Source organism: Lonchura striata, chromosome 2, assembly GCF_050655825.1.
Source record: "Lonchura striata isolate lonStrDom1 chromosome 2, ASM5065582v1, whole genome shotgun sequence".
NCBI lineage: Eukaryota > Metazoa > Chordata > Aves > Passeriformes > Estrildidae > Lonchura > Lonchura striata.
Window position 1 is genome coordinate 111,934,511 of NC_140704.1, and position 25,436 is coordinate 111,959,946.

A 25,436-nucleotide genomic window follows, 5' to 3' on the forward strand; every position below is an offset into this window, starting at 1 on the left:
ACACTGAAATACACTGCTTATATATGTTGATCAGGTATTTGTATCAGTAGATTTCTGCCTTTTAAAAGGAATACTAGCAAACGGAAAGGAAAAAAAGGCATAACGTTGTGATACAAAATCTGATACCATTGAACAAATTACCTCTGGGCTTCGTCCTCAGCACCAACAGGGGAAGTATATGAATTGCTTAAATGACAAATTTTAGGTCAAAATGATAGCTACTCTTGTGAATTCAACACATCTGCAGAGCCAGCCTGTTGTCTGACACGTGCTCCTTAGCACACCTGTATAGTTAATATTAGTGTATCCTGTGAAATTCTACTTTGTACTTGCCACAACTCTTCTGCCTAAAAACTTAAGTTAACAAAAAGTATGAAAGTTTCCAAATACCTGATTAATTGTCTCTTGTTGCAGCTTTTTTCCAGACTCTGAAAGAGAAAGAAAAAAATGGTTTCCATATATTCTAATCAATATGATAGGGGACATGCAGAGCAACAAACAGTAAATTAGTGAAAAAATAACCAAAACCTATAATTAAGAAACATAATTTAACATGTGGAAATTACTTGATAATTTGAAATGGAAATACACCTAAAATAAAAGAAACACAAGCCTCTCTTATAAAAGAGATGTGATAGAAAGAAGATTGAGATAGGCAGCCAGTCTTGCTAACCTGGAACCCCACAAAAAATTTAGACATTAAAAGGGGAGAAAAAAAATTCTAATATGTAGGATGAAGCTTCCTAATGTTAAAGGATGTACTACGTGACCAAGAGATTGGTACCATCCAGCTCAGGATTTGACCACTGGAGGAGAAAAGCAACTTCTGCCATTACCTTAAAATAAAATTAAATGCCTGTGTCAAGACTGAAGCTCAGCACCAGCTGGCCCAGGGAGAAATTCTATCCTGATATAATCCACAAAGTGGCAAGTTGAATTATGGTCTTGTTTCCTTATTCTGGCCTTCTTCTGCAGTGTCCTTCAGTGTGCTCCTGGAGATAAAATCAAAACCTAGACAGAACACTGCTTTTCTACACTGTCTGGGACTCTAGCAGCAAGGACACCTCAAATCTGTCCTTTGCTTTTTGACCAAAAGGGGCAGTAATTTGCTTCATTTACTGCTCCTATGCATTAGTTGTCAAAAGGGCAGCTGGTATCAGTTTGCTACTGGAGACTGTCCACACATATTGGGGAAAGTCAGGAATTTCTCACTTGCCTATCCAGCTAGGCTACGTGCACCCTGAGGGTTTTTAAAAATAATAATGATAGGACAGGAATTACAACCTGTCAGTATCACTATTAAATGTCAGGTGAGCCTGCCTAGCTTGGGCTGCCACTTCCAGATCTGGAAAGTATACTCCATTTCAACAAAACTTCTCCATATTGATAAATGTGGCACAAACAGAATTTTTAAAATGAGATGAAAATATTTAAAGTTTTAACATACAGACTCTACTTAAGGGCAAATGATCCTCCCTTCCCATCTCGAGACTACTCCTTTTTTCAATGAAAGCCTTATAGATTATTCAGATGAAGATAATTACTTTAGGCTATATTATAAGATTGTCTCTTATGATAATTGCTTCCTGCATGCTTGTGTTGTATTTTTATTTGCTAAATATAAAAAACTATGCTTTTAAAAAACTCCACAGAACTATCATTTAGGGGAGACTTCTTAAAACATATTCCCTTGCTCACTGAGTTCATCTTTAGGAGAAATAAGATTTATTCTTGTAACAAATAATTTAGCCAAATAAATTGTTGGTAATGGAAGATTAAAGGGGTATATGTTTTTAGCATTCTCTAATGATATACAAGTTGCTAGGAAAGCAGAGTGTTTGAAATCTCTGGTTAGATCAACACTATTTTGCTCAAAGGTTTGTGGACTTTGAATACTGATGCTTTCCTGTTTCCCAGTGCATTTGTTTTTAGGCTATTTTGATTCACTTTAAAGGAATTTTAATAACTTTCTGTTGACAGCATGGACAGCTGGTCTTGAGAATTAGTGAAAATTCACTTGCTGACTGAGGAAGGAAGTGACATCAATGAGTTTCTAAAGTCAGGCCTGAGGGAAAAGTGTGCTCTGCCAGAGTAGCCTTTCATGCCATTGTATTTCCAGTGATGCCTCAAGATGCAGATTGCATTATCAATCAAACTTGTGCTTTCTCCCTCAGATAAATAGAGAAAAAAGAACAGAAAGACTGGGAAAGACCTGTGCAGCCATTCCTGACACTACTAAGAAAAAGGTGAAGAAGAAATTATGCTAATTCTTTCCTTGTTCTCTGTTCTTTATTTTTGTGATTTAAATGTACAATATCAAGGAAAAGGCAGTTGCAGAAGTGGCTTTATGATACGATAGCAATGATGAAATGGGTTAAACAGGACAGAGATTGACTGTTGGGCTGTTAAGGATAGAAGAGAGATCAAATTCAAGGTCACCACTAAATTGAATACTGAGTTCTCCATTTATTCGCTAGATGATCCTTGTCCTCATCACAGAACAACTATGTGCATTTGGCAGAGTCAGCACTTGTGCTTAGAAAGGGACCAAGGTCTGTTATAACAGACACTGCAAATCAAGGTGGAAACCTGCAAAGTCCTGGTGTGTATTGTATTATTGTTTTAGAAGAAACATCACAAAAAGCAGTGAAAAAACATGACACCTACAGTGCTGAAAGAGGGTTCAGGTTCCAGCTGCCAGAGGCTATTTATATGGCAAGACAAGGCCATTGAAAGTGGGCAGAATATTTTTGTCCTGCTTTGTTTTTTTTTTTTTTTTTGTTTTTTTTTTTTTTGCCTTTTTTTTTTTTTTTTTCTTAAATTCCCAGAATTATCTTATAACGACTAGTTGCCAGTTTATTTTACTTTTGGCACTCTCACTTTTGAGAAGGATGTTCCTGTGTTGGTGCCTTGTGATAATTTGTGGGACCACCAGCATTCACCAGCAGGATTCAAAAAACACCACTGGAGAGGCTGCTCCTTACTCAAAGGACGTGAAGCAATGGGACACTGACAAAACCAGAACTGTCAGAACACACCAGCCAGTCCTACAGGCAACCCCTGTGCCAGCCTCATGAAATTCAGGTAACACCTACGCCATCCTCATGAAATTCAGGTAATACTTGACACTTACAAGAAGTTTTATTTCTGGTAGATGTACACATGCTAAATTAAAATTTTTTGACAGTTTCTCCCAAGCCACTGCAATGATGCAGTAGCTTATGCAACTGCCATCTGAAAGCTCACACAGAAGCTGCCCAGTAGGTAAGCAGCTCAGTCCAGAGCATACCTTCCCCAACTCAGACTGCTTGTGAGCAGCTTGCTCTTCTCCTATATTTCTTCTGAAATTTCACTTTTCTACCTTTCATCTTGCAAATTGTTCCTAAATGGGCTCAATAGTGCCACCTGAGCTAAAAATCACAAGCAAATCCAAAGGCCTTAATCATAAACAAATAAGTGATACTTTGTGATTCAAAGTGCATTTACCAGTATGAACTATGATTCTTGTTTGCTGATGCTGTGATTTTCTACCATGCTAACTGAGGCCAAGCTGCTGCAACTGGATTCCAGTGATGTTTTTTGCGTCAGGGCTGGAGAAACATACCTCTCCCAATTAATTTTTAGTAATTTTATTTTGTCTCTCTGGCTGCAAAAAGTGTAAAGGGTGGTGGCTCATTGAGATAAATGGCCTTCTTGGGTTGACCTCAAGCTATATCACTTTAGAAAAAAAAATTACAACAACATTGTTTAAAATAATTCTCTGTATGTTCATACACTAATTAGTATACTAATTCCTGTTTCCAGGGCAAGTTGGTTTTTTCAATTTTTTTTTTTTTTTTTTTGTTTTCGTTGATTGTCCATGATTACAAGATTACCTTACTGAGAGGAATAATGTATGTTTTCTAAAGTAGCTGATAGCTGCAAGACAGGAGAGTGTGCCATAACTGCTGCTGTCACGAGGAATGGCAGCACCACACAGCCTACACAGAGAGCAACACATAATCATGCACTCTATGCCCTGCTTACCTCCATACAAAGGAATGGCATATTTGTGCAGGTTTACAGATTAATCTGCTGTAATTCTCTTTAATGTTAAACTACTTCCAGCTCAAATGTAATTAACATCACCAGGTACAAAAGATTCAGATTGGAAATATGAGTACACTCCAACAGAAGAAATAACAGCTTGATGCTGTTCTTTATGTTCAAATAGTTGGATACATTAAGGATTTTGACAGCATGTTTGTTCTGTAAGTACGTAGATGAAAAAACAAAGGTTTCATTTCAAGAGGCAAGGCATTACTACTGTATTTAATTAGAGAGAAAAATCCCTTAAGTATACAGATCTGCCAATTTATGTGATGTGACTGCTATAAGACCTAGCAACAAAGGATTTTTTTCCTTCCAAAATCAAACCTATATTTATATATACTTCAAGCAACCATCATCAATGTCAAAATAAAAGCTTTAGAATAAAAAGTTTGCTTCCTTATGTCTTCAGATAATTCTACTAATATTTGTGGCATGGCAGAAAGCAAGGGGATGAACAGAAATGCTGAGTCTGTTTCTCTGTTCCCAGGTATCTGAGGGTTTCCAGAAAGACTGAGTATAGTGTGGAGACCTCAGGGGGCAAAGGGGACCCTCAGCCTTGCTCTGAAACTGCCAAATGCACAATCTGGAACAGCCATATTCACTTAACTTCAAGTGGGAATGGTGCTTCTAAAAAATCATTTGTGAAGAGGGAATTTCATGCTCTAATACTAATTTAGTTTTGCTTTTCCAGCTTGTGAAATAAACCCTACCAACTTAGTCTTTATGTTTCTAGCCTTAAACACATATGCAATCTATTAAGTTGTGACCCACCCCACTTTGATTACTGTAGTCTGATATACCAGTACAGATTCTGAGAAGTGTAAATAAATCAAAGCACTCATTTTTTATAAACTTCTGCAGCATTTTTTATAAACTCCCATGGCATGACAGCTTAGGGAAGAAACACTCTGATTTGTTTTTCAGGCTTATAACAGCCAAGGTGTGACATTAACAGATTATCTTCTGTGAAAGCCTGTAACTAGACACACAAAGAATAAAATATTTAGGGCAGAACCATACATTTCCTTTCCCATACATTATTGGCAGAATCTCTGGAGTCTGCAAGCAACACAGCTCTTGCAGACCTGCACATCATTTCCTCCTCCTTCTAACAAGGAATTCAATAAACTGAAAGTGCTCATTTATATCATTGCCTTCAAAACCTAGTTTAGCTTTCTGTTGCACCTCTATGATAATTATGCAACTGAATATGATTACAGTGGCCTAAAATATATTAATCACAACTTCATGGTATTGCATAATTCTTCTCAGTTGTCACAATGCCAACTCATAAGTTGCCCTGGCAGAAGGAAACATAAAAAGAAACCCAAGTTGATACTGATTGAAGCAAATGAAGGAAAGTTGGCCGTCTCAAAGCACTGAAACTCTCACAGCATTCCAAGGTCTCCCTAGCTAATTTTTAGTGATTACTTTTGATATGAAAACAGACCTTTAATTGTCAGTCTCTAATAAGGATGCAGAACTGTTCCCTGGGAGGTTCAAAGGACCCTGGGAAACTAAACATTTACGAAGGCTTGAGTAGCCAAATGTCTTGTGCTGATTAACATAGACCATTCAGTTTCCACCTAACGAAGTCATAACAAGAAGGAACCCCAAAGGAAAAAAAATTGGACTGACAAAGGAACATTAGTCTTAATAAGACTGAGGACTCTCATTCATTAATTCTGTTGAGCATAAAAAGGAGGTGGGGGTACAACTCAAATTCATTCCTGGACCAAATCCTGCATTGACTAACATTGTGTAACTGTACTTAGGGAGACGAGATGTTACAACATAAATTAATTAAAAATTTAAAGTTTTACCTGCTCTCTGCCTCATCAGCAGTGCTAAAAATTTTCAAATGAGACAGAATTGCCAGGATGCCCACTAATGGAATTAGTAAGCAGCCTTGTTTGCCAGTTTTCTTCTAGAAGGCTGTGCTTTCTGTAACTGGGAAAAATGAAAGCAAACATTTTTTTATATTTTTCCTTTAAGGATGGAAGATTTGAGATAATGGAAACATGCCAGACAGTGCAGTGTATTTGGTTGTAGCATCAACACAATATTGATATCACAATTTGGATGGTTTCCAGTTGAACATGGTGCATATTTTCAATGCCTATTTGGTATTCAGCTTGTGTCTAACAAGAGTAGTTTGTTTCAAATTTGTTTTACAGCTCACTATGCAATTGCTTTGAAAAGTTTTTTTCTTCTTATCCAACTGCTTCACTGCTTTTGTCACATTCCTGCACTCTTAAAGGAACCGAATGCAGCAAATCACACATTCCTATTCACCTGTAATAGGCAAGCAAAGACCAGTTAATTATGTCTTGGTAGGTGCATTTTTTGAAATCCTATCACAATGTGATCCAAATCCAATGGTAAAAATTCTCAGTTCCCACACTGCAAGGGCCATTGCTTTTTCATCTGAACTCATACAAACTCTCCTTTTATGTTGCTAGTTATGTATGGTGCCTTATGCTGTTTTATATTATGATAATCTGGAGGGTAGGTCACATAATCTGTTAAAATACCTTTTTGACTGTGCTCCCATGTCAAGCTCAATTACTTATGCAGTTGTATCCAAAAAAATAGGTTTCCAGGCTTTGACACAAAGAAAGATGTTTCTGCCCATCTGTTGCAGTTTCCTGTATCAAGGTCCTTAGCACATCATTCTGTGAGGGATCATAAAATCATACAAAGGCTTGGGTTGGAAGTGACCTTAAAGATGTTCTAGTTCTAAACCTGCTGCCATGGGCAGGGACACCTTTCACTTGACCTGGTTGCTCAGAACTCCATCCAACATGGCCTTGGATGGTTGACTGTTTTTTTTTTTCCAATGAAGGAAAATGGTCTGGGTTTTTTACTCTAAGAACATCACAGTAAGAGCTATCATAATAGAAAAGAACACGGACAGCAACTGGAGCATGAATCCACTTGCTGAGACCCCACACAGAAATAAAGCTGTGGACATAGAGTTCTCCTTTAATATACCCTGCTATGGTCTAAGACAGCTGAACCTTTGCATTTGGTCTGCAGTGGACTGAAATATTGCAGTAGTCTGGCTTTGGTTTTGGCTCCTGCTTGGATTCTATTCATATTAACAGAATGGCTGGCCCTGTCCAGATGAGGAATATGAGTGCAGTTGAAATTAACCACCTCCAGGCAAAGCCTCATGGAGTCATCATCATCCTGGTCATCATCATGGTCAACTGTTGTTTTTTCACTGGTAGCAAAGATAGGTTGATCTCCACCTTTGGAGCACACTATTCCAATATAATATTAATTAGAGCACCCTGGAAAAGGCATATGAAGGTACCAGTGCCAATGGGAAGCAGCACACAAGCCTGGAGAAAGTTATTTTTACTCACCTGCTAGGATAACTGCCCCACAAACAGGTGAGCTACAAAACTTCTCTATTGTGAATCAGAAGCAGTAGTGTAAGCAAGTTAAGTACACAGCAAGCCCAAACAGGGATGGAAAAATCCAGCTTCTTGGCACTAGTTACAAAGTAGAGTCCCACAGCAAAGTCACCATGGGAAGACTTAGTCTACAGTTTCTGCATTTCAGAAATAAAAAGAAGATTAATTGTCTGTACAACATAAGGCCAGGAAGTGACCAGTGGTGATGAGAGCAAATATTCTTTTAATTTATTGCTCATTCTGAGTTATGCCTACATAAACAAACTGTACTTGTTTAAATCTTCTCAGTTTCTTTGTTTAAGGTCTAAATGTGACACTCTAAGGCATGCTCTTAGCAGAATGGCCTCAAATAACTTCTCTGGAATCATTCCAGTTAGAAGTAGAATATTCCCCAGTGTGAACCTGACAGTAAGAGAAAGACACTACTCACATTTATGAGGAATAATCTGTAATTAATCCAATAGTAAGGAAGAGAGACGAAAAAGGAAAACGTGCAGTAAGAACCTTATGAAACAGAACTTAAACAACTAGAAAAAAAAAAAAATAAATCTGTAAACCAAAAATTTTATAGTGAAAGAAAATTAGGTGAAGAAAGGCAAAGAGAAACAAAAACTAGAACATAACCTTTTCTAATGCGTGGCTTTAAATTAAAATTGGTCAGATACTAACCAAAAACTTAGAGCAATCATTTGCTGCAGGGAGTGCAAATTTATCTACATTTTGTACAACTGGAATATGACCTTTTATGACCAAATCTTGTGGTTGACTTCAGCTGCAGCTATTGGAAGTCATTTGTAAAAGGTCATCCATGACTGAGAACATAATATGAATCCATGATGCACAAGGATTCAGGTTTGTGCTACTCAAAAGAACTTGGGGAAGGAGAAAGAGGGCAGGAAGCTAATCCACTGCTACAGATTCAGTTTTCATATATCATTTATAGTTTGGTAATAGCAATTAATCTAAATAATAAATTTCTAATATCTTAATGTAAATTATGAGAGGATACACAGTTTTTATGCTTGTCATTTTTTACTACATTACTTAAATATTACCAAAAGAGATTATATTATCAAGCAAGACTACTTATTCAGTAATGTAACTTGAGTCAATTTTTGTTGTCTAGAGCATGATAAAACCTCTTTTTCCAACAGATTTTCCATTACAAGAAAAGATTATGGATCCTCAGTTGTTACTGTTATAAAGAAATAAGGTTCTTAAGCAAAGATGGTTTGTAGCCCTAAATAACACATTTATTATTCATGCACAACCTTACACAACCTTAGCACTGTTTTTTTGTATTTTGTTTTTTTTGGGTTTTTTTTTTCTTTTTTTCCCACTAAAAGTATGATATTTTAAGGAGCTCCTTACAAGAATAGCTGATAATTGTGCATAAGCAACCCTCAACAAGAAAAGTACAATGATATATAAAAACATGTAAGGTCGTTAGTCATGTTCACTGACCATTAGAAAATTCAAACTATGATTTGGGCAGTTGATTAGGGAAAAGAAAAATTATACAATACTTTATGTGTAGAAGTAAAAGAAAATTCCTGTTAGAGAGAACTGTCAGCAGTTATTTAACCAAGATCTCATGACAACACTTCCCCAAAAACCTAAAATTAATTCAGAAGGCCAGTCTGTAAAGGATTCACCACCACGATATGAGAGCACATTTAAAATTATGCAAAAAAAAAAAAATACTCTTTTATGCTTGCTTTCTTTAAAGCCAAACCTGTAGCTCAGGCTTGCAATCTGCCCTACCACTAGCTTTGGGTGGCTGTGTAGCAACTGGGTATATATTGCATCCACTATGGATAATTGCAGCCGCCTCCTTGCCCGCAGGTGAAACACCTTGATGCTCCAAGCCTCGCAAACAGCACGATATTCTGCTTGGAAGGAGCCTTTTGCTCACTTTAGGGATGCCTGTTGTGCCTCCTTTTGAGTGCTATCCTTGCTACACCACTAAGGATACTGGCAGTGCTCAAAAGTGGAAAGCAGCAAGGGTGGTGAAGCAAATTCAGCTGGAGAAGTCTTTATGAGAACCGAACTCAATATATGTCACTGAAACATAGTTAAATGATTCTTTTTAATTAAGCAGAGACTCAAAATAACAGCACTAGGGTGGTATATGGTAAGGTTTTCTGTACCCAGAAAATGCAAAGTACCCCAACATCAAAAGCATAAACGCTGCACTGCATCAGGCTGATCACTCGAGCAGAGTCTAAGTATATACTCTCAGGTACAGCACATCCTTTTCATGCACAGCGGGTAAAATAGGCTTTAAAACCACACCTGCAGGTTTTGTACATGCCAGCAATTTCTGCCCACAAACATACTGCTGCTGCTTGCAAAGGACCATGTGTACATACCAAAAGCTGGTACTGAGGTACAATTTGCATCCATAAACGTGCAGGTGCACTTCTGCAGAGACCTATGAGAAGAGCGTGACCACACAGCTGGCAACTACTACTTACACAGCAGCCTTCAGACAACACTCTTTCCATAGGATGTGCCATGCCAGGCACAGCAAGGAGAGGCAGAATTCACAGCTGAAACTGCAGCTGTGTTCATGACTGGCAGACTGATTTAAGAAACAAGCTTACCCAGTCTCGGTTTGCAAACCATGGGTATTGTACTAAGACTGGCAGCTCTGATGATACCCCAAACTGAGGGCAAGTTTAATGTGTCAGCTACAAAGGTGGAAAAATTTCTGAGAGAGTCCTTTTCACCAAGTGATTCAACATGGTTTTCTATGACTGAAAGAACCCACTGTGTTTATTCTTCCCTAGTGAACTGCATTCTTTTCCAGGCATTAAAATTAATTCTGCAAGACTGACATGAATCAGCATGAGAATTACTGACCAAGTAAGCTTCAGCAAGTACTGAGTGACACAGTCCCATAATATGGGGACTTGATTCACATGTAAAATACTGATTTCTCATGAAGTGAGCACTCAGGATGAGACATTTCTCTTTTCTTCTGACAGAAGAAGAAAATATTGTCAATATTGTAATCACAGTCAATATTGTATGTGATTACCAACTTGGCAGTGACTTCTTGCTAAATGCAAGGACAAGGTCTTCACATATGTTCATAGACTAAGGGGAAAAGGCATATTTCTGTTTAGCTTAGTATTTAGTTCTAATGGACATAATACTTTATATGAAATTTGATTAAAGAATGTGAAAAGAAACACAAATGAAATGTGGAAAAATTTTCTCCAGATTAGAAGTTAATTTGGACTAAAGCCACACCAATTGTGATTGCTTAAATATTTAGTGAAGGGTTAAAAGCAGTTTGAGAGGACTGAATTTCCTGCCTTCTTAGGGATCTAAAAAAGAAAATACAATAATTGAGCATCCATCCCCCATGTAAATTTTGGACACCACTAACACACTGACCTATTGCTATAATTAAAGTAATTTGTATACTGTTGTTTGTTTATAATTTAAAGGCAAGCTCCAAATGTTGCAAACATGTGAGATGCAAATCTTCAGAGAAATTAATTTTGCATATTGATGTTGCTAGCAGGGGGTGAAAGAAGTGCTTAATATTTTTAAATGGCTGGTTAATTAGATGTACAGTCAGAGACTCTGGAAGAACAGAGATGCAAACAGCTCAGAGCTTCATATTTTTTCTTTTCATATATGCATACCAGTAATGTTCCTACTTTCAATACCTTTTGTCCCCTGGATTACAGATAACTAGCTCCCAGAATCACATTAAAACAGAAACACCTCTGGTTGCAACTGTATAGAAACAAGCTTATGTTAAACATATTAACAAACTTACTGTAGAAATGGAAGATAGGCTCATCCATCACAAGAGAAAGCAAGACAGACAGAAAAAAAAAAAGTTATAAAGAAATCCCTTCATTTTTAATTCTCATTTCTGAGAAGAGATTAGACCAATTCTACAAATCCAGTGTAGACTACTATTTCTTTGCTGGAAAACTTACATCATCATGCAGCCACATACACACAGCCAAGACCCAAATAATCTTAGCTAAAAATACCTCTTTATACAAGCTACAGACAAGCAACTTTTCTTTGGGTTTGCTTTTATGATTGGTTTAAGCTTCCCAATGCTCAGCCCTAGCTGCAGCTGAAGGGATGTGCTCTTCCTCCTCCCATGTGCTGGCACTAATGCAACTGCACTGCAGGGTCAAGACACATCACAGTCCTGCCACAGCTAAAAATTCTCATCTTGCCTGATAAGCTGATTTTCAACCATATGAGCTCAGAGCAGCCACATGAGCTATGCAGATCAAGACACCCCACTGGAAAGAACTGTGGGGACAATAAGAAGTCCCCATCTGGGAAGGTCATGTGTAGATCAGCATAAATCTTCTATAATTCCGTATCCTCAGAGTCCTTATCTGTCCAGCTGCTTCAAATCCCTCAGCATCAGAATACCCAGGTTTGTCACAAATGACTGAATAGTTCAGATGCACAATAATAACAACTCTCTTGACAACCAGCTATTTTCTTTTAGGGCTTGCATTGTACGGGACTCTGTTTTTTCCCTTTTTTAAATACTCAGATACATAATCTATTTGGTTTTCCAAAAGGTATTTGATAACATCTCTCTCACAAGATTTCTTAAGAAAACCTAGCAGGCACAGAACTAGAGTGAACACCTTTGCACAGGTTTAGAAAAGCAACTGTTGAAAAGATAGGAAACAGGGCGTAGGAATATGAGAGAGGACAGTCAATTTCACTGTGGAAGAAAATCACCAGTGGAGTCCTGCTGCCTCATGTTGAGGATAATGCTCTTCAGCCTGTTCTGAAATCACCTGAGAAAGGGAGCAAACAGCAAAGAGACAATGTTTGCTGATGATATTAAGCTATTTGGGGTAGAAATGATGGAGGCTAAAGAACTTTCTTTGAGAGTAGGTTCGCAATAATATGACATTTGAAGTGCAATTTATACAAAATGATCCTAGAAATCTTTTAGGGGAAAGCTTAATTTATACTCAAAAATAGTGGACTCTGAACTGAGTTACAAGCACACTGCTACCCAGGAATGAGATCTTGGGGTGGTAAAACTTCTGTGCAAACGTCATCTTCCTGCTCACCAGTACACAAAGCAAATTGAGCACCAGAGAAAACCCATTGTGTTTCTGCATATTCACACTCTTACATCTTAAATATTACCTGAAATTCTGATCCTTCCACTCATGTACAGAGCTGAAGAAGAAGGAAAGAAGGTGGACTGAAATTATAAATTGGTTTGCAAGGAGCAACAACTACGAAACCTGGCAGAGCAATGATCCAGAGGAGATATGATAGGTATCTGTAAAATCATGAGTGACATGGAAGGGGTGAATCAGAACTGACTGCTTGCTGCCCATTGTAACACAGGGCTGGGGGCATCGGATGAAGCAGGCAGATGGCAGGTGGAAAACAAACATGAGGAAACAGCTCTCCATGCAACTGAGAAAGGAAACTCAGGAACTCTTTGCCAGGGGATGTTACAGCTGCTAAAACGTTACATGGATTCAGGGGACAACTGAACAAGCTGGGAGACAGGAAATCCTTTTGGGGCTGATAAGCAAACAAAAACCACCTCTGGCACAGGAAGTTTCTGAAACACAAACTGCTGGAGTTTGTGAAAGTAACGTGAGAAGGTTTCACTTTGCTGTTTAGGATATTGAGCAAGACAGAGCTCTGGTCTCAGGCAGTGTTGCTGCTGTGTGCATGTGTAGCAACACAAGACAGTTAAAATAGAAAGGCACCCGTTTAAAATACTTCAGAGTCTGGACACCCTCAATAACAACATGCACCACATGCTGTTGACCATTCCTGTTGAGCCTCCAACCACATGAGACTGATCAGTACTTAGATAAATTTCCAAGAAATAGGAGGAACAGACTTACTGAATATCAAAAGCACTAGACTCTATGTGCAATGAAAAAGAAACAAACACAGTGATCTCAGTGACTTCCAATGTCACCTGGAAAGTTTACTGTGAGCAAGAGATTGGTCTGCAGTATCCTAAGGTAGATGCTAACACCAGACCATTCTATTATAACACAGGCTGGAAACACAAAGGGTTTAGAAGGCATTACGGGAATCTTTTACCACCTATCAGTTTTCTGGTTTACTGGTTCTGCTTCCTTGGAACTACAGAAAAATCACTAGAGAAAAACAAATGAGCCTTTTAGAGAAGTGAGATGAGTTTTGTTCATAAGACAGATATTAATTTAAAGAATACAAATAGCCCAACAGCCATTAAAATGAACTCTTAAGCACTATTTCTAATTATACTGCATTGATTAAATACAATTATATTTTAATTAAGCTTTGTTCATACCATTATCCTCCTATGTTTTTTCTCTGTCTAGAGGAGGGAATTAATCTCTTTTTCTAGAGATTCATTTTCATGGCAAATAATGCTTATCACTTCATCTATTTTAAAAGCAGAAAACAAAATCTGTGCAATACATGAATTGTCTCAGCTATGTTAGACAGAATCAGCAGTCTGCTTCAAATTCATCTGCATGGAGAACCCCAGTCAATGTCTGCATTCTTTTCCTTGCTGGTTTTAAAGTCCTACCAAGAGGCTCACTTTTAGCATTCTAAGCTGTTACAGCTCCAGGTGCTGAGTTATGTTAACAGATTGTGTGAGTGCTCCCAGTCTATTTCCGTGTAAAATCAGGTTACCTACAACCCGGGCTGAGGAGCAGCCTCGTGGTTTGCCCAGCACTGGGACTATGGAGAAGAGATCCTGAATGTTAGCACCTACTGCCCTCTGCCTGCTCCAAGTAAAAAGCTTAGGCAGCAAAACAAGAGAGCACTTCACTTTCCAATTTTTAAAATACTTGGTCTTACCACTCTGATTGGAATTGATTTCTAACCTATTTCTTTTGATTACAAGAGTAGGAAGTGTTATTCTCCTCTGTATTGTCATCGAGGTAGGGATTGCCAATACAAAATGTGCAGATATATACTTCCTGCATAATTTTATCCTGTTTTCATAAAACATAATTTTAAATTTCTCTCAGCATTCAGTGGGATTATGAATTCAGAGATTCACTATATCTTTCCATGAAATGTGGTGGGAGGTGTATTGCAGTGAAGTTCATCATGACAGACAGAGTAAAGAGAAGTCCAGGTTGTAAATCCTGGCCCTGCAATACGATCCATGCAGTGAAACACTTACACAGGCCATCTGAGTACCTGGCACATACTACAGAGGGACAGACCTTGATGCCTACACAGATAAGGCTGCACCATCAAGGACAAAGTTCCTATAAGCCATAGCAGCCAGCCAGCACTGTGAATGGGGACCCAGAAAAAGTCTGTCTCAATGGTTTTGACCTTGTATTCAGTTTAAGTGATAATCCACAGTGATCAACTCTGACTTGCACTTTAAAGTCTCAGTTGTGCCCAAAAGGATTGCTTGAAATTCCTTAGATATAGAAAATCAACAGGAAATCCACTCCCTTGGGTTTTGCTAGAGGGTACACTAACCTCTGGACTTTTAAACTTTTTCCCTGACCCAGAGAATAGAAAATATTTCCATGTCCATTTGTGGAGGGACAGAAGTCATGCAAACAGCATTCATAGAGTCAGACCTGGCCCTAAGTCCATGAATGCAAAGGCAGTGCTGTAGCCCTGGGTATATATGTCCATTAATCATGAGCTACAGTTCTGAACAGAAATGACACAGGAAATCCTGGCGTGCTGTTACAATTCTATTATCCCACATGCATGTCTTCCAAAATGCACCACACTAGCATTCTCTCCATGTAAGACAGGAGATATTGGAAAATATAAAAGCCCATTTACATATGTAGCTACTTCAACATATGTTTTCAAAACTCTTTACATTTCCAAGCTCAAATTTCCAGCAAAGGCTTAACCCGATGGAGTTTGGCTTAGAAATAAAACAAACCACGTGCTTCCAGTATATTTGGTCCTTGTCACTGCCTCTGCTTCTTCAAAAGCTCTATCAACAATGGTCTGGCAATTACCATCCCTTCCCATTCGCAGACTCATTTAGGTTCACACCTGGAATATTCACCTCTGGTTCCACCCACTCACAACAGCTGATTATTTTGATAATTAACCTGTTAGACTGCCCAGACAGCTAAGAACCCCCAAGTAACACTGGACCAAGGCCTTCTATGGGAGGTTTTGGTCAGAAGCTGAGGACAGAGCTGACAGACATACCATGACTGCATGCCACGCTTGCTGAAAGCATGTGTAAATTAATACTGGGCATTCTGTATGCCTCAGCATTAAGCTGGCCTGGCAGATGCAGTCCCTGAGTACTTTCTTTCTCTCTGTGATTGGCAGTAACAGCCAGCAAAAAAATAAAGCAAACCCCACCCTCCTGGGACACCCCTTGGGATATCATTACATTATTATCATTACAGATAGATTTTGCCTGTCACTTTTGCTCTGTTTTCTTTAAATAAAACAAAACAAACCAAAAAACCCAAATCAAACAAAAAAGCCCACAATGTTTCAGATACTGAGAACCAAAACTGTGTAACACATGGAAGTGACTGTGAAAGTTATTTGGAGTAGGACTTTGTCACTAGAGGGCACTTAGTCACATAAAATTAGCCATCTTTGGGTTGGGTTGGTCTTGGGTTTGGTATTTTTTGTAACAACTTCTTTCTTTAAAATATCTTCTAAAATATTTGTTGATTTTTCTGGATTTTATTATTGATTTAGGAGTATGTAAGTATATCCATAAATATCTGTAAACCCAAGAGTATAAGGGCAGGGATCTGCAGAGAAACATTTCCTCTGGGGCAGAGGATAAACAGGGAAGCTAAAGAGAGGCTAGAGTGTACAGGATTTAGTGCAAAAACACAGGCTAAAATTATACCAAAAGGTTGCTCAATTAGTATTAATTTAATTAATAAAACCTGAAGTGGAACAAATTATCATACATAGCAGCAGGGGTGTATAATCACAAACACAGACTCAGTTCTCAAGTATCAAAAGCTCTGCTGTAAACTGACAAATGAAAAATCCTCTGTTATTGAAAACAAACAAGGCAGAGCCCTCATTTACACATACCTCTCATGAAGTACCTAAGGTACCAAGTGGAGTGCATTATTCTAAGTGGATTTAACATACTTGACACTTCACTATAGACCATCTAGCTTATTGTGCTCCAGTGGTTTGCTTTGCTGGACACTGAAACCCAGTCATTTCTGATGGGTTGCTTAAGGCTCACTGGCAGCCTGGCTAACGAGGATACATTGGCAGCTCATGGCACAACTTTAAAGCTGCCTTTGTACAAGGAAGTTGTGCACTTTACCTCCTGGCTTCATGGCTGTGATAATTTGTCATGGGACCTCTTCTCTCTGATGGATAAGCAATTCCAGTGGGCTGAAGAGCCTGTGTTTTTGCACTAAATCCTGTACACTCTAGCCACTCTTTAGCTTCCCTGTTTATCCCCTGCCCCAGAGGAAATGTTTCACTGCAAATCACTGCCTTGATGCTCTTGGGTTTACAGATACTTATGGCTATACTTGCATACTCCTAAATCAATAATAAAATCCAGCAAAACCAAAAATATTTTAGGAGATATTTTAGAGAAAGAAGCTATTAGAAAAAACAAAACAAACAAACAAAAAAACCAAAAACAACCCAAGACCAACCCAACCCAAAGATGGCTAATTTTATGTGACTAAGTGCCCTCTAGTGACAAAGTCCTACTCCAATAACTTTCACAGACACTTCCATGTGTTACACAGTTTTGGTTCTCAGTATCTGAAATATTGTGGGCTTTTTTGTTTGGTTTGTTTTTTGTTTTGTTTTGTTATCTTTAAAGAAAATTGAGCAAAAGTGACAGGCAAAATCTATCTGTAATGATAATAATAATAACCACAGCAATAACAACAACAACAACAACAATAATAAACACCAATCACTGTGTTAGTCTAAAATACACTCTATTAACTGAAATATGATGAGTATTTTCCAGCATCAAAGTCAATGCTATTATTTCTATAACTCAAGATAGACACATAGCTTTGTGGTGGGTTACTCAGATTACTCAACATTCTTTGAACTGCTGTTGCTTCTAAGAGCTCCCTGCCACTGAGTGGTGATGCTGCAAAGCAGAAGAGAGAATTAACTCTGGGTCAGCCTGACAACTCTTCCCCTTTGCTACAAATCCTTCACCCCACACTGAAACCGACCTCCAATCAGTCATTTCTTCCCCAGAACAGCCCATCCATGTGCTGGAGCAAGCACGTCTAAAAGGCAGGCATGGAGCTTCACCTGCTCCATTATCTTCTCCAAACATAATAAGTAAGTAAGTAGAAAATATGTAAAATATGTACTTAGGGAAGCCTAGCTTATAAATGAGCTCTTAGAAAACAAAGAAACCCTTCAAAAGAGAAAATCCTTTTTTTTTTTTTTTTTTTTTGTCTCTCAATCTTTTTAAATATCTGAAATGAGAGAAATTGTAGAAAGGATAGCAATGTCTTTACTTTGCACTGCTACTCCTTTAGGTGAAAGCTGAAGATTTAAAATCTAGTCTTAATAGAGAAGAAAATTTATTATTATTATTATTATTATTATTATTATTGTCATTATTATATAAAATATGCAATATATATTTTCTATATTATGTTATAATATATAAATTAATACATTACATATTATAAATAATGTAGCACACACACACACACACACATATATATATATATATATATATATATTTATATACACCCACACATTCCCCTGTAACATTTCCATTATCAGATTTTTGGATACCACTCCAAAATTATTCATCGCTCTTCTGTAAATAGCAGTTTTCCTATTTTTTCAAATGTTGTCTTTTGCTTTTTCATGTGAAGAATCTCACCTTGACCATTACACTTCAGTCTGGAAAACAGCTGTCGGTCATTTTTTAAAAGACCAACAATGAATAATTTAGAGTAATGCTGTTCTCTGCTATGTATTTTTTAAAAAATGAAAACATTTCAGTGAAAACATGCTTTTTTTTTTGCCTTCACACTTAACAAGCATGAATTATATTTTCTGTTTTTTCTAATGAAGTCATAACCTTACCATATTAATTTTCTTTGCTGTACTCACCGTCTTTGCACTAAGATAATCAATGATGTTAGCTAGAAAAACAGTTTGCCAGTGTGCTCTCAAGTTACTGTAAAACGGGGGATTTAGTCAGAAGTGCTCCCATATTCCTCTGGAACATTAAATTGAAGGCTTAAAATACAGCCTTTCAGTAAGCAGTTCCTTAGAGAAGATAAAGAACAGCTCATAAACTAAAAAAAGGATGTTGCAAAAGAGACAAATTTTTCTAATGTACACAGCATTAAATGCACTGAAGTAAATTCAAATCTCCTAAAGGAATTTTTTTTTCCTTAAAAAACAATGAACACCAATTCTAGGGTACTCTGAATTGCAATTTGACCTTTCAAATTACTGTCAAAAAAAGAGTACAGTTTTATTGCTAGTATCTCTTCTCAAGTTTTATCACAGCAGTTACATTTCTGCCTCTTTGTCCATACTCAACACTGCCTAATATTGGTTAGAGCCAACATAAAATATCAAGGATTGTAATTTCAAATGACCTATCTACCGAATGGAAGGAATAAACTACCCTTAAGTATTTTCTCAGTCATGACAGAAACATCCAGTGCCTTCTTAAGGCTAATAAATGTAGACAAGAAACATGTTACTCTTACACTTTCATGAGACATAAAGCTCTGCAGTTCAGTGTCTGTGGAAATTTCTTCTGAACATATTAAAATAATCTTAGGGCTCTGCAGAAACCCTGTTCATAAAACAAAAAAAAAGCTAGGATAGTTAAAATTAATGCATCATAAATAAAACATGCATTTCTGTATATATTAAGTGACAGGTCTCAGAAACTCCACCACCACCCACACGTTCACATGCAGCAAAAGCACATGCAATTCATTAAACCCACTCAAGTGTGCTGGTTCTTCCTGGCATTATTCATAATTGAAACATTTCAATTCTAGTTAACAAAAAAACCCCTATCCTCTAATTTGAAAGTAAAACAAGAAAATTAGTTCTGTGTTTCAAGATTACAATCCCACAGTGCCTTCAACTAGCCACATTAAGGCTTAGGGTGGTTAATTTTAAAATGTTTGAGGGGTTTTGTGGCTGCTTTAAAAAAAACATTATAAAGAAGTAATGCAGCCCACTCAAACAGAAATCTTTACAAAAAGATCTCTTCAATATTTTTTTCCAGTATGCCAAACAAAGCCAGACAGGAAAACAATGAAAAATGCCAATCTCTATTTTAATTATAAATTGAAAATGTAATTCCTTAAATATGAATGCTCTTAAATAAGCATAACGAACAGATGGGCTGCAAAAAGCAGAGTAAGAGCAGGGTGTCCTGCAGGATATAGTACTGAGGTGACAGATGATAGGATGGGGTGATAGTATCCCCTTTTTACCTGTTTTAACCATAAAAGTTCCCTGCCAAGCACCAACATGGTTAGGACATCTCATCTGGACTGCCTATACAAAAGGAGGCAAAGCACCCTGAATGAAATGGACTGGCTTGCTACAATGAAAATAAATGGCTAAGAATTAGATTCTGCATCTCAGACTCAATATTCATAAGCCAGAGGTGTGATTCAAGCTCTGATCCCAATCCACTGTTACTCAGCATTTGGCTTGTTCCTGTTCACAGAGTTGAGCACAAAGTGTATTTTCCTATTCTTGGTCTGTTTTAATGGTTCACTAGGTCTCCACGTTGCTATTCTCAGACAAAGACCCAACCTCTCAATTTAAAAATAAAAGAAAATCAGCTGCCTGCACCTTTCCTTAAAGCCTTGCTACATTTTAGGGCCATTCCAACAAACATCACCCGCTTTTCTCCACTTTGGGCACTCCAAAGAAGAAGGATAATTTTTGCCCCAAAAATTTATTCTGTAACATCATTAGAGAATTACCTTAGTGGAACTGGTGGAGCCCGGGGGGAAGGGGCCATGAATTATTGCTTTTTTCTTGCATTCTTCACTTGCAACCTGCAGCACACCAGATACCTGTAGTCAGCAGAACTTTGCTCTGGCTCCACATGGCCCATTAGAATTGGGCAGACAAGAAACTTGATTATGTAAAATCATATGAAAGCTGTTTCAGTGCAACACCAGATGCAGGAGGAAATCATTATTCTGAGTTGCAGCTGGTAATTCCTGAAATACAGATCTGTGTTACTTCTGTAACTTTTTGTTAAGGTATAAAACCCCAGCATGTTCCTGAAGATCCATTTTTTCCTAAAAATCCTGGTCTAACTTATTTATAATTTATTTTCTGCAAATTAATATTTTAATGACTTGTACAGTGGAAAAAAAAAAAAAAGGCTATACAGACTTTTCTATTTGCATGTTGAAGAATTGATTTTACCTGATTAGTTACATGGGTCCAGAAGAAAACACACTTTTACCATGCTAAACACTTCCAGCTTTTAACTTTTGGAAAATAAATTATTATTATTCCTTAATACAGCAGTATCAGTAAATCTTTACCCAGATGCCTACAAGCCTTTTAAAAAATTTTTCATTCAAGAGAATAAATTATTCTGAAAAACAAAACAGCTAAAATAGTTTCTGCCACAAATAAAACTATGCTGATGAGCCCACACACATCCGAGGTCCATCTGCATAAATCAAAGAGACATGTGAAAGTCATTCTATTCACTTAATAGCCACACGGTATAAGAAAGGAGAAAAAAAGCCTATACTCTTAAATTTGTCTCTGTCTCTTCATAAAATCATCCTCATGAATTCAAATGGGAAGAAGCAGCTTGCCGCTGGAAAGCAAAGTATCCGAGTGCCGTGGCTGCAACACACCAGCAAGGGGAGCAGTAACACTTTGAGAACTTCTCTCTCCAGCGACGGCCAGTTTTACATAAATGCAGTAAGGTATAGAATATTGATGCCAGGCTGTACAGACAGTGGAAGGGATATTAATTCTACTGAAAGACGAAGAAATTAAAAAAAGCAACCCAAACCCTACACAGACTCCTGCAATGCTAGAAGGTGGAAGCACACGTAAAGGATCTCAGATCGGCCCCATATGCCACTCACCAAGAAACCCAAGGCAGAGAGCTAAAATAAAGCCCTCTCAAATCTGAGACTGTTATTTCCATTTCAGGTATTTTTATATATATATACATACATATACATAAGTTGTCTTCTGTATGTTCTCTTTTTAACTACATTTTTCTATGTGAAGAGGAGACACTTTCTAGCTTCCTAAGAAAATAAACAGATGGCACTGCTGGAGTGGTAGGTAGGAGGGATGAAGTATTCTCAAGCCTCAATTGCAACCCTTGATAGGGAAGGTAGAAGGTGGAATTCCTCAAAGCAGGCTTTTACATCTGGATTTCTTAGGGACAGATAATTGAGCCAGCACTTCAATGGAGGAGTACATTTTATAACTGCTGTCAGACTGACCTTTTAAATTCTTGTGCCTGTAGCACTGACACAGACTTGCCCATGGTACTAAAGGCAGAGCTGGACATCCCACCACAGCTCCCTCCACACAGGGAAAAAAGAGGGAGCACTGACAGTGCTTCTTTGCTGCATCATTCCCACTCTTCGCTTTTCAATCCTGTCCTACCACAGGTACCTCTGAACAGTGGCACTGCCCAACACAACTACAGCCCAGCCATCATGGAGCACAATACCACAGGTCCCAGCCAGGGAAATGCTGTAAAAAAGAAACAAAGGTGAGAAGGAAAACTGCTGCCTGAACCAGGCTCTTCACTACAGCCAAGGTTCCCCCATTCATACCTTTTCTACAGCAATATGAAGTTTTTAGAAAGAAACAAGAATCCCTCTCCCTTCAAAATGCTGCAAGTTTTTAACAACTGCTACCCAAGTAGGTAACAAAGGCGTTTAATCAACTTGTAAATGCCCAAGTGTGAAGGCAACCTAAGTACTAATCATGAAATTACTATGCATGACAAAATTCAGAATAGTGTTTTGCTGTAATTGTGCATAATTTAACTCAAAAAAGCAGGAGTAGTTATATTTGGATACAGAAGAAAGAGGTCAATTTAATGAGGGGGGAAAAAATGCTGTCATTTTTACTAGTCTGAGAGAGAATCCTTCACCCACTGTCACCCACTGTAAGAATTTTGGGATGTTGCTTCTCCAGAATGTCATGGGGACAAGTCATCATCAAATGAACATGTAATAGAAAAAAATGGTGTTCCAGAGCCACATTTTCAACCAAAGAATCCACTTTTGTCATCTTAAAGCACATTTATAAACTGCAGCTTCAGCCATTGGAGGCAGTATGTTACAATCCCAGAGTACAGTTGTAAAAATAAAACAATATAAAAGTTTTCATCCTTCTGATAAGAAGGAATGGAAATATTAAATAAAAAATCCAGGATGGTCTCAACAATTTCCTAATGATTTAATGACATTTCTGGACAATGGGCTTCCTAATTTTGAATTTGTAAGCAGATGTTGATGGAGTCAAATCCAGGCTTGGTTTGTACAGTTTCTTCTTTTCTTCTAAAGGGCAAGAATGGGGTATGGGATGCAGGGTGACATCTGTCCTGGATGCAGTGCTACTCACATGGGCGAGGCTCTGTGACCTCCACAGAGCCTTTCAAACCCAGACACAGATGAAAGATGTGGATTCTGAATGTCTGCTCATCCCATCAAGTCAGCCTGAGTTTGCCTGAACTTTGTTAACAGGGCACCAGCCACAAAGAAGAGCCACAAGCCTCCTACCCCAGCACTCTAATGTTGATTTTGCCCTCCTTTTGTACCCTTCCCATCATCAGCATCAAGCCAAAAGAATTACATTTAATCCCTTTACCTGTCACAAAGCCAGCAGAGAAACATAAGCAGGAGTTTTGTGGCAGAGGAGAAGGAAACCAGAGCATGAAGTGCCCTTCACCATGCATGCCCACTGCATCGGTCTGAGCAGCCTAACCCGTGCTCTGTGACACAATCCTGAGGATGTCACTCCTTGGGACAAAAGTTTTAGACCAGAAGTAGAAAGAACATGAGATAGTATCAGGAATAAGTGCTTTTCTGGTAACCAAGTTCAAAAAGGGTACAGAGGGCACAGAGGCTATGGTTAGAAATTATCTTGATGCTAATGCAAATGATTGTAATTTCTTCTAAAACGTGCTCTTGCACTTGACCTTTAAGGCACACCTTTCCAAGGAAAAACTCTTACCAAATCACAATAAAAATTCCTTTGGGTTTATTGTAAATAGAAGAAGTAAATTGCATTAGCATAAACACATCTCCATCTTAAGAGGCAGATTCTTTGATAGGTAGCTTTGAATGTACATAGACTGCAAAAACAGGAGGATGGCTTTAACAGCCAGCCTTTAAAATTCCCTAGAATGCAGCTGGATTGGTAACTCTTCTAAAAGTCATAAAATGGATGTATTTTTCCACTGGAGGTGTACACCTTTGCAGTTTTTATTGACTAAAACTATACTTTATTGATTTTGAAGACATCTGGAAAAAATAGGGCATTTTTGTTTATTTTGAAAAAGTAACAGGATATATTTTCAAGAAACAAGTGTGTGTAAACACAAAGTTCTCTAGGCTGGCACGATATACACCACAGCCCTGATTTCATATGCATTCTATATAGACTTTACTCATAATCTAACACAGATCACATAATGTTCATGTGACCACAAAAAGTTTGCTTTTTCCCTGAAAGGATAGCATCTTTAAACATTATGTTAAATTATTGCTGGGTCAGCCCAGAATAGACAAGCCCCTACTACCCTTGGGTGGGAACATCAGGCATGATTAAACAAAAATCTGCTAGTCTTTCTTTTAGGTCATTTCTATCTTCCCAGTTTTCAGTCTCTGTATCACAAACAGGTGCAGGTAACCCAGTTTTCCCTGTGTTAGTTGTATTCTTCCTTATGAAATGAAGTCTGAAAGGATAATTTGATTTGCAAAAAGAGAAAAAATACTCAAGATGATAAAGAACAACAGGATGCTGGACAGAAATGCTCTGGGATGAAGCCATAATATGAGAATGGATACAGCCATGGATAGCCTTTCCTCTTTCCATCATAATCCTAAGAAAGATTCCTCTTTTTCTGAGCCTCCTGGCTTGCATGTGTGCCTTATCCTCCTCCTTTCTCTTTAGAGTAGCGGAAATTTTTATCTCTAATCCCCTTATCATCTGCTAGACAAAAATACGGATTCAACGTCCTCGTTTATTTTCGAAAAATAGCATTATTATCAAGAATGTTGCTAATTATCAGTTACTTTGAGAGATATGAGACCCTTCTTCTACCTTGGGAAAATATTTGGGGTTTTTCAAAAACTCTTCTACTTGAAATCAGAGAGTGTAAGATTAGAATGACTTTATAACCAAAGAAAGAGTACATTTTACTCTTTTGACTATCTGAATCTTCAAAATAATTTCAAAACATGTTGTCCTTTTACTTAGGCTGCAGACTCTGACAAATTCAGAATAACTAAGAAAGGATTCTTTTATTCAGAAGATGTCAAAACAATAATGTCAGTAGAGTTCTCCAAATAAATGAATTTAAATAGAAAATTCATTTGAAATTTTCTTTCCCACACACTGTTCTGCAGTTGCACTGGATCAGCACTTCCTTCTGAAGGAGAATGTTTTGTCACAAAGATCCCTGACTTGCTCTAGGGCTTTGTGCTTACTTGTATTTTAGTAACAGGACAATCAAGGCCTGAAAAGCTGTTTTTCTGCAGTAAGTACTGTACCCTTCCTCCTTGGGGTCCAGCTGCATGTCATCCCAAGCCAAGGGCTGGTACAGAACAGCTGTGTTACCTTGGCTCAAATAATCTTTCTGTAGAATACTTAATTTTTGAGTTCCATGTGTCAGTGGTAAATCTTACTTGATTATTCCCATTTTGCTGCATTGTTTATCCTATAGCCTCATCTCATAGCTTGGAATGA

General features: G+C 37.9%; 1 protein-coding gene and 1 long non-coding RNA gene across 13 annotated transcripts in view; one reads left to right on the forward strand and one right to left on the reverse strand.

The window, feature by feature from the left end:
- The window catches only part of LOC144246462 (uncharacterized), an 89,098-nt gene that overhangs the window by 31,908 nt on the left and 31,754 nt on the right, over positions 1–25,436 (forward strand). For 2 of the 3 annotated variants that reach the window (XR_014952883.1, XR_013340127.2), the window contains exon 2: positions 2,175–2,246. The exons of the other annotated variant lie outside the window; for it this stretch is intronic. This is a non-coding gene — a long non-coding RNA (uncharacterized LOC144246462). The remainder of the gene's footprint in view (positions 1–2,174; positions 2,247–25,436) is intronic. 3 annotated transcript variants of the gene reach the window in all.
- The window catches only part of CHST9 (carbohydrate sulfotransferase 9), an 87,119-nt gene that overhangs the window by 16,537 nt on the left and 45,146 nt on the right, over positions 1–25,436 (reverse strand). For 8 of the 10 annotated variants that reach the window (XR_014952882.1, XM_085572036.1, XM_085572034.1 and 5 more), the window contains one exon: positions 391–428. Coding sequence is in view for 6 of the 10 variants with exons in the window: in XM_085572036.1 (XP_085428162.1) it covers positions 391–428 (38 nt within the window). In the remaining 4 variants the exon portion in view is untranslated. The other 2 variants (XM_085572041.1, XM_085572040.1) reach the window with 2 other exon arrangements.